This window comes from Marmota flaviventris, chromosome 14, assembly GCF_047511675.1.
Source record: "Marmota flaviventris isolate mMarFla1 chromosome 14, mMarFla1.hap1, whole genome shotgun sequence".
Taxonomy (NCBI): Eukaryota; Metazoa; Chordata; class Mammalia; order Rodentia; family Sciuridae; genus Marmota; species Marmota flaviventris.
This window is the reverse complement of record NC_092511.1, coordinates 6,137,020-6,146,689: the sequence shown is the minus strand read 5'-3', so window position 1 is coordinate 6,146,689 and position 9,670 is coordinate 6,137,020. Positions and strand designations below refer to the sequence as shown.

The 9,670-nt window shown below is 43.0% G+C and overlaps 1 protein-coding gene across 1 annotated transcript in view; it reads left to right on the top strand.

The window, feature by feature from the left end:
* Positions 1-2,200: 2,200 nt before the first annotated feature.
* Positions 2,201-9,670, top strand: part of Ywhaq (tyrosine 3-monooxygenase/tryptophan 5-monooxygenase activation protein theta) — a 41,294-nt gene continuing 33,824 nt past the window's right edge. Inside the window, exons 1-2 of the mRNA XM_027937817.2 lie at positions 2,201-2,304; positions 2,693-3,063. Coding sequence (XP_027793618.1) covers positions 2,770-3,063 — 294 coding nt within the window. The 5' untranslated portion in view covers positions 2,201-2,304; positions 2,693-2,769. The remainder of the gene's footprint in view (positions 2,305-2,692; positions 3,064-9,670) is intronic.

Sequence of the window (9,670 nt, the reverse complement as noted above, 5' to 3'; positions counted from 1 at the left end):
CAGTTTCCTTGTCTGTGAAATGTAGATGGTGATCTTATTAGTACCTACTTTGTATTGGCATTAAGTAGTTTGAATGAGTTAATCCTTGAGACGGACTTAAAATAGTGCATGACACATGTAATTGATTACTCAATAAACGTTAGCTTTTCTATGTCCAGGGACTTCAAGAGCCTTATTTTTCTCTAACCTGAATTCTTTCAGGCACAGAAGGCTTTCGAAATGCTGAAGGTCCCTTTGGGCCCTGAGAAATGCAATTTCACAGTACGTCATTGTTTCAAAGCCATTTCACCCATAATTCCAGATGATCATAATTTATATAAGTTGGTGTTCAATGAATATTTGATTGGGTGAAAGCAAAAATTTTATTGATGGGTATATAGAGAAGCAAAAATCTTGACCAAGTTCACCTGGGGAGATGTCAGCTGAGCCCAGACTTTCTGAGAAGAAATTTAGTGTGTGTGCCCCTTCTGGGTACCCCTCACTACTGGCCACTGAGGTTCAACCCCTGAAAACTCCCTCAAGGAGCTCCCCCAATCATCTCCACTAGTGTCTCCCCTTGTCTGGGGCTGTCTTTTATTTCAGGAATCTCGAAATTCACTGGTCATACAAGAAAGCATTTTATCTGACCTTCCACACGCAAATTCTTTCCATTGGGATTTCTCTGTGTCCAGCTCCACCCCAGCCCACAGGGCCATAAATGCTCAAGTGTCTGCAGCCCAGCACCAGGGATTCCAGAAATAACAGCAGGCCCTCCATTAGAATGCTGGAACATAGTAAGGCATTTCTGCCTTAAGAGCTGGCCGTTTCCAACCAGGCTTCTCCTGTCCATCAAAGCACAAAGCAACCTTTACAAGTGGACAGGGAGGGGTAGCTGGGAGGGAGTCTGAATTTCTGGAAAGTCTGCACCTTTCCTTCCATCTGTTTGTACTCTCAGATCTTCCATTCTAGAGAGTCTCCAGGTCTGTTTCTGTCCACTTGGAATTCAAATTCTTTCGTGTCAGTGGCATTCCTTGCCTTTCTATGACCCATCCTCCCTTGGATATTCTGGAATAGGAAATCATAGCAGCATGAACCCAAATGGCAAATTTCATCATACAATCAGCAGGACAGCCACTTTACTTGGAAGTTGGGGGACTGGAGAAGTGCCAGAAGAGAATAGCTTAAAAGGAAAGGAAAATACTAGCCATGGCCCTAAATGCAAGTCATCTGGGATGAGCAATCTCATTTCAGAAAGAAAATCACAAGTCAATGCCCAGGGAGAGAATATTAGTTTTACAAGTGTCCTCTCAAAAACAATATCAGGGAAAAAACAAAAACTGTGTGCCCACTGTTCACAGATACGTGAAAACACACACACAGGTATGTATTATAAATAGATGGACAGATGCACAATCTGGAAAGGTAGGAAAGAAATGTAAAAATTACTTTTGAGCATGGATAGTTGTGTTTTTTCCCCCCAAATGTGCTTAATGTCATTTCGCATTTTAAAGAAAATCACGATACCTGGCATTGTCAGCCATAAAAACTGGCCTGAATCTTCTACAAGGGAATTACTGGTTTCTGGTATCTGTCTGGAAACTTTAATTTATCATGTAAAAGCCATACTTAAGCCACTTTCTCCAGGGATTAATTGCTCTTTAATGGAGTTGGGATTATTTCTAATTTGCAGCTCTAACAGCAACGTCATTAAAGGCTGCTTTTAGCCTATTGAGCTCCAAACCATTGTCACGTATGCGAAGGTGGAGGAAAGAAAGGCGCTTGTGCAACACAACGGCCGATTAGGTCACCCTCCGAGGCCAACCGGAGCCGCAGCTGCAGAAGCCGTCCAGCTGCCGCGCACTATCTGCAGTGGCCGCCACATCAGGAGACGCGGCGGACGCCGCGGAGGTCGTGTGCGCCTCTGGGTCTCTTGCCGCACCCAGAAGTGCCGGGATGGCGGGGAGGATGAGGGGAGTTGGTAACAGCATCGCCATGGCAACAGTGACGTCCTTTTACCCTGGATCTAATTGGAGGAAACCCCGTGGCCGAAGCCGCAGCCTGCCGGCCAACCCAACTTGCCCAGGCCGACCCACCCTCCTAGCCTCCGCTTCCCCTCCTGCCCCGCCCCTGGCGCCCCCTTCCGCGCGCTCGGTCCTCATTGGTCAAGGACGGGGCGGGAGGTGGGACTCCCGGGGAGTCGCGGCACTCCATTGGACGGTAGCCTGTGCCTCGGCTCCGGGCTAGGCTGAGACGGGAGGGTCCTCTGCTAAAGCCAAAAGCAGATCAAAGTGGTGGGACTCGCGTCGCGGCCGCGGAGACGAGAAGGTGAGCGTTAGGGGTGGCCGCGGGCATCCTCTGGCCGCTCAGGGCCTGAGGACTGGGCAGGGGCGCAGCACTCGGGAGCAGCCGGCGCCCGCCGCTCGCCTCGGGGTTCGCTCCCGGCGGGAAGGTGCGGGGCCAACGGCCGCTTCCATTTTGGGCCGTCCGGGCGGGGGTGGCGGCCGCGGTTCGCGCCGGGTCCGCGCGCTGGCCTCCGCCTCCTCCCGCGCTGCCCTTGGGCTCCCGGACGCCCGGCATGGGCGGGCGGGGGCGAGGGAAATTCAAGCGGGCCGCGTGTGCGGGAGACAAAGCGGGCGGCGGCGGCGGGCCGCATTGTCTGACGCGCTCCCCTCCCTCCTTTTTGTCCCCGCCGGCGCCGCCCCGCCCCTCGCAGCTCTCGAGGAGGAGGACTCCCGATCAGGGTCGGCGCTCGCCCTCGCTCGCCTCGCCCCCGGCCTCGGCCCCCGCGCCATGGAGAAGACCGAGCTGATCCAGAAGGCCAAGCTGGCCGAGCAGGCCGAGCGCTACGACGACATGGCCACCTGCATGAAGGCCGTGACCGAGCAGGGCGCCGAGCTGTCCAACGAGGAGCGCAACCTGCTCTCGGTGGCCTACAAGAACGTGGTCGGGGGCCGCAGGTCCGCCTGGAGGGTCATCTCGAGCATCGAGCAGAAGACCGACACCTCCGACAAGAAGTTGCAGCTGATTAAGGACTATCGGGAGAAAGTGGAGTCGGAGCTGAGGTCCATCTGCACCACGGTCCTGGTGAGTCGCGCTGCTCCGCGCCCAGAAGGGGCGGCGGGAGCCGGGACGCCTTTTGTGTGAGGCTCTTGGCTGAGGGTTTCGTGGGCACCGGGTGCCCGAGTCCGCCTTGTCGCGGGCTTGCGAAGGAGAGCCCTGGCCACCTTGGTAGGTTATTTCAGTGCTTGGACTCACGAAGTCCTTTCCAGGTAGGTCTTTTCCCAGGTGCCCGGTTGCCAAAACTTTGAACCGTCGAGTAGTTCTGCACAGACTGAGAGTCGGCTTTGACTTTTCGGGGGAGACTGCTCCTGGGATCTGTGAGTCCTTTAGGTGTGTTTGATCGTCAGCAGCCTTCAGATAGTTGAACGAAGGCCCCGGAATCTTTTTGATAAAGACTCTAGTAGGTTTTCCTCTCAAACCTAGCGATGGAAAGAAAATCTAAGCAGATAGTTCATTTTTCCAGTAAGAGTATCTGTTGAGCTTCTCTCCTACTAAGAATGGAGGTGGGGGGAGCGTAAATGTGGAAAGGGCACAGCCAGATATAAAGAGCAAAATGTCCTGGCCACTTTCAGTATTTAATGACATTTCTCTAATGTATTGAAATGAATTCATTTCTGGTGTGGAGCAGGCAAGGAAAGCTTTCCAGGTTTTGAACTGACCAGTCTTAGCCAGGGTAACTGTTGGGTGGAGTAGGTGGCTGCTGTGATTCACCCTTATTATATATTTTTAGCTTTGTCATTGCACAGATCTTTTGATCAGTCATTTAAGTTTTTAAAATTTGCCAGCACTCCATTCTGTAATATAAGTTAAATGTTTTAATCATCGGTTACTTCTATGAATACAGTATGAAATACCTTATACAAAACTGGTCTTTCTTTAAATGCCACCTTTATAAGACACCTATTGATTTTTTAATGTTTATTCCAATTGTATTTTAGGTGGGCTTTGAAAGACAAGCATGCTAGATTGGTGTTTTTTAAAAGGGAATAGAAAAAAAATTTTTTCCCAACCTTCTCTCCTTCATCAAATCAGACTGGTGCTTTTCTTCACCTTGTAAAAAAACTTCTTTAATCTACCTGTTTTTCTAAGACAGATATAGGTGACCCAAACCTAATCATGGCTAATGGAAATAGCTGGCAAAGGGGCAAAAAGGCAATGCAGAGAGTGTACTAAAGTGGAGAAAACTTTATTTAGATTATTTGCTATGTGAAGGCAAGATTTAGCTTCAGTCCTGGCTTGGCATAGGGGAGGGACTTTCCTCATTGAACTTGGGCACTCAACCACTGAGCCACATCCCCGGCCCTATTTTGTGTTTTAGAGGCAGGGCCTTGCTGAGTTGCTTAGCAACCTCACCATTGCTGAGGCTGGCTTTGAACTTGCAATCATCCTGCCTCAGCCTCCCAAACTGCTGGGATTACAGGTGGGGCGATGGCGCCCTGCTGAGGAGGCACTTTTAAAAGCTCTTCTATCCAAATTGCTTTTTATTCAAGAAATTTGTGATCTTGAAGATGATGAGACCTCAATGGCATTAGTTATTGACAGCATTATCTATTGTCAAGAGAAATCTCAAGAATCTCTTATACTGACAGTGATTTCTAGGTATGTATTGCTTTTGAACATTCTCAAAAGCGTAGTTCAGTTGCTTTTCTATTATTAGTTTGAGATTTGTTAGTTACCCTGTGTGATTCAGAATTATAGTTTCCCTGTTTGCTAGCAAGTTTACTCTGAGCCAAAGGGATATTCCTTTTATTTTGTGGCTCTTATAAATTTTGGTTTTTATGATGGCCTAAGTCAGTGGTGGAGAGTTTTGCTTCATTATGTTGTTTGAGGGACCAGGTATATTAGAATAGACCTTTCATGAAGATCATTTTAATAAGAGAACCTCTGAAATTAGGACAGGTTTTTTTTTTTTTTTTTTTAAATACCAAGAGGAAATAGAAGAGGTTAACTTGATTAATCTGAGACACTGATGCATAAATTAAATATATTCTTAGTAAAATGGCTTTTGAAACTTATTTTGGTTTGATGGCCAACCTATTTAAAAAATCACAGAAAAGCACATCTTCAGGTTGACAACTATATGTGAGAGCTCACTGTGTGAAAGGCATTGTACCAGGCAGTGTAGGGAAGAACAAAGCAGAGAACCATAGATTTTTGCATATGAAAAATGCGTGAATGTGAATTATATAGGATAATTCCCATAAAATGGTTCTAAACAAAATGCTGTGTAAAGTGTAAAGAAAACAGAAACCTCAGAAAAAGCTTCACAGAGATAGTGGCTTTGGGGTAAGCATTGAAGTGGCTTTGGGGTAAGCATTGAGGGAAGAGGTTTGGGAAGGGCTGTAAATATTCTAGGCAGAAGGAATATTCACCATGGTGCTTGTTCAAGGGAAGGCTTTCATTGTGACTGGAGTAGGGTCTGAAGAACATGGCAGAAAAAAAACAGAGAGGAGAGTAGGAACCATAATTTATAAGAGAAGGTTAAAGTGAGGTTTTCCTCATTTAACTGGCAGAGGGGAGATGTTAAAGATTTCCTGAATGGTGTACATGTGGCAGCATCAAGAATTCATGGCCTATTATTGGATCTCACAGACAAGGAAGTGATAGACAAATGAACAAGAGTCTTAAGATTGATAGCAATTTCTGTATTTATTTGTTTGCAGTGCTGGGGACCAAACTTGGCCTTGCTCATGCTAGGCAAGTGCTGTACCACTGAGCTACATCTCCAGCCTTAATGCTTTTTTTAAGAATTTGACAGAATCTGTTGAAATAATGAGGAAAGAAGAGTGAAGCCTAAAGTTTCTGAATGTGCATGCTGAAATGGGATTTTCTTTATTCCTTTGGTGAATAGGAAGGAGAATTTGGTGTGAAGGAAGTAGGTGAGACTGACATGGTTGTAGAAGATTAGATAAAGAGTAACATGAAGGAACCAGCTACATTTTTGATCCAGAATAGCAGAGATTCTGAGCCTCTTCTTTTCCTTTCATAGAATAAGTTGGAGGTGGAAATTCTTTTGATCATTTATTCAAAATGCACAATGTGTACAACCCTCAGCCCATTTAATAATCACTATATTGAGAAGGTTATTAATGAACTGTGAAATCAGAAAAAAAATATTAAAAACAAATGAGTACTATAAAGAGCAGAGGAAATTAAGAGGGTCAGAGTGGCCAAAACCAGGTTCTTAGTGGAGATCTGAGAGAAATTATCAGGTTATCTCTGTTACTGTCATTTGTTCACCAGGATTGGGATAGAATATCTAGATCTTTTCCAATCCTTATATTTGGGGGCTAGGTAAAGTTAAATAGACCTGGTCATTCTACCTGTACTCCTGACTTTCTACCTGTAGTAAAGTCCAAGTTGAAGAACATGTCAAGGATAAATGAAATATTGAAAAACTAGTGACTAGTGAAATGATTTCAGAAGGAAGTAATGCAGAAGTCATTAGTGATCTTAATGTTGGGAATTATTAAGAACTTGGATGTGAAGTAAGGGCAGATCAGAGAAATCAAAGGTTTCATAAAGCCCCTGTGGAACAAAATCTAACATTTACAAAGTTCATGACCTGAGAATAAGAACCAGACTTTTAGTGTATATACAAGATATAGTTTTTGTCTCAAACATCACTGTATTATCCTCTCCTATAGACTAATTTCAGTAGTCTGCTTCAGTATAATGCAGTATCAAAAATTGAATTTCCTCTCTCTTTTTTTTTTTTTTTAATTAGAATCACTTAAAATAGCATATAGAGAATTTCTTAAAAGTCTGTGTGGTTGTGTAACAGCTCTGTAACCTTATTTTAGTAATTTGTTTAAATTTAGTTGTGTTCGAAATTAAATTAATCTCTTTTAATGAAAATGTGACTCCTATGCTGGTCATTATTTTGGAGTGAGATTGATGTGGTGTAGTTAAATTTTAATGTGATTTTGTTGGCATAATGGGAAAAGTGTGAGGTCTGGAATCAGTTTTTTAAATTATTTCTACATCACCTTACGGTTTGGTGAGTACTGGCAAGTTTCTTCATCTCTCAGCGTTTCTTTTCTTCTTAAATTGGTGATAGTGATGCCTGTCTTTATAGGGTTGTAGTTAGAATAATAGCTAATAATTAATGTATATTGGGCATTTACTACCTACTGCACATTTTTTTATGCACTGTACATACTTATTCTGCTTCCAGAATTAGATTGATAAGTATTACTATTTTTAAATTGAGGGAACTGAGAGGCATAAGGAAGTTAGTACCTTGGTCAAGCTAGTAAGTAGTAAGTAGTAAAGTATTTGAATCTAAGTGTGATCCCAGATGAAATGAAATAAAACAAAGCAACCCTTTAAGGTACATGGTAGCTGACTTAAGACTACAGTATGAGTCTTTGGGGGTAATTTATGTTTTTCAATAAATAGAAAACATTAAGGTTTATAACTTAGGAGGAAAGAAAGATAGATCTTTGGACTAAATGCTCAGTCTCTATAATACTGAGGACTTCCTTATTTATTTATAAGGATATTGCAATAAGATTTAAAAGCTTTTAAAAGGCTTTTGGGTGTGTTACCCTTAGATAGTAAGCTTATTTGAAGCTGAGAGTTGTGTGTGGTTTTTGTTTGTTTTTTAATAAAAAGTAAAACGAGGTGGGTGTGATGAAACCCCAGCTACTTGGGATAGTGAGGCAGAAGGGCTATATGATCGAGAACAGCCCGGGCAGGGCAACTTTGTGAGACCTTGTCTCAAAATAAAATAAAAAGTTCTGGGGAAATAACTCAGTGGTAGAGCACTTGCCTAGCATGCTGGAGGTCCTGGCACCAAAACTGGAACAGAAAGTAAAGTAGAATGGAATATTCTAAGTGTAAGCCTAGATCAGTATTTCTCAATCATGATATTTTGCCCACTCTCCTTCCCCTAGGAAACTTTTTGCCACATCTGTAGACATTTTTTGGTTGAAGTGAGAAGAATGCTGAGCATGTGTGCTACTGACATTTTGTGGGTAGAGGCCTGAATGCTGCTAAGCATCATAAAAGGCACAAGATCCCCCCCCCCCCCCCCCCGCACACACACACATACACGCTGCCCCAAGAGTTATCTCCCCCAATGCCAATAAATACCAAAATTGAGAAGCAATTGGGTTAAAATGAACTCTAATAAGTTGTACTGAATGCATGCCTGTCCCTTGGGGTTCTATTAATGTATTGGCATCTTACCTGAACTATATTTATACTTGTTACTTTCTCCCTTGTCAATACTGTGTGCGGGTATCTATAGTTCACCTTGCTGAAATATACTTAGTGAGTCCTATATTTTCCAAGTGCCACTTGATGAGTACCTCTGAAAGCCCTAAAACTTGTTCTTTTAAAAACTTGGCCCAGCAGCTTGTGAGGCTGAGAGGTAGGAGGATCACAAGTTCAAAACCAGCCTTAGCAACTTAGCAAGGCCCAAAGCAACTCAGTGAGACCCTGTCTCTAAATAAAATTTAAAAAGAGGACTGGGATGTCGCTTAGTGGTTAAGTGCCCCTGGGGTTCAGTCCCCTGTACCAAAAAAAGAAAAAAATCTTGGCACAGAGAGAAAAGACCAACTGAAATCTTTTTAGGAAAATTGATGAACTGCAACTATTCTGCTCCCTTCATAACACCCACTAATAGTGTGGCATATGTGGTCTACACATTTAACCCTGTGGTCTGTTTATTTGCATGTTCTATAATTTTACTAAATTACTAATACTCTATTGAAATTTAGGTTTTAAACAACTTTCTCCATTATAAGCAACACTGGGAACAACATCCTTTTTGCATGCTTTATGTTAGGATTTACTTGTAAAATTCTCAGTGAAATTTCCATATTAAAAGGTTTGCATTTCCCTAAAAAGCCCTCTGAAAAGATTGTGAGTTTACACTGTCAGCAGCAGTGGTTGAGAATGGTCATTTCTCTTTACCCCTTCTCAAGCACAGGTAGGTAGTAAGGATAACAAAAATCTAGTTACCGGAAGCATCAAACTGTTACCTCCATGTTTAGCATCCGATGTAATGAGGACTACCTTGTTTCTCACAGAGGGCTAGTTGTCACAACTAACTTTCACCTCATGTAGTTCCACTTATAAAATGATACCATAATTTTGTAGTAGAAATAAAGTGACAGTTAATAATTTTAAAAAATGATACCATAGCATGGGATTTGTTAGTTCATAGTGTTTACCAGTTGGGAAAATCTTGATTATGTATGATGTTCTTTTATGATATTTATCATTAAGATCAGTTTTTACATTTAGCAAAGTGACAACAGAAAATATCTTTGAGTTGGCACTGTTGAGTTTTATCTATCACTTCAGAATAATGAGAGGTAGGGTTGAAGTGGGAATTCTTTGTATTATTCTCTCTTTCCATATTTTTAAGCTTTACTATAATAAAAGAGGTGGGTTCCCTCCCCTAGATGTTTACATAAGATAGATGAACACATAAGTCTAGAAAAAGGCCTGTTCAAGAATATCCAGCCAGGTGCAATGGCACCTGTAATGTGCACCTGTAATCCCAGCGGCTTAGAAGGCTGAGGCAGGCATGTCACTAGTTCAAACCCAGTCTCAGCAACTTAGTGAGGCACTTAGCAACTCAGCAAGACCTTGTCTCTAATAAAATATTAAAAAGGGG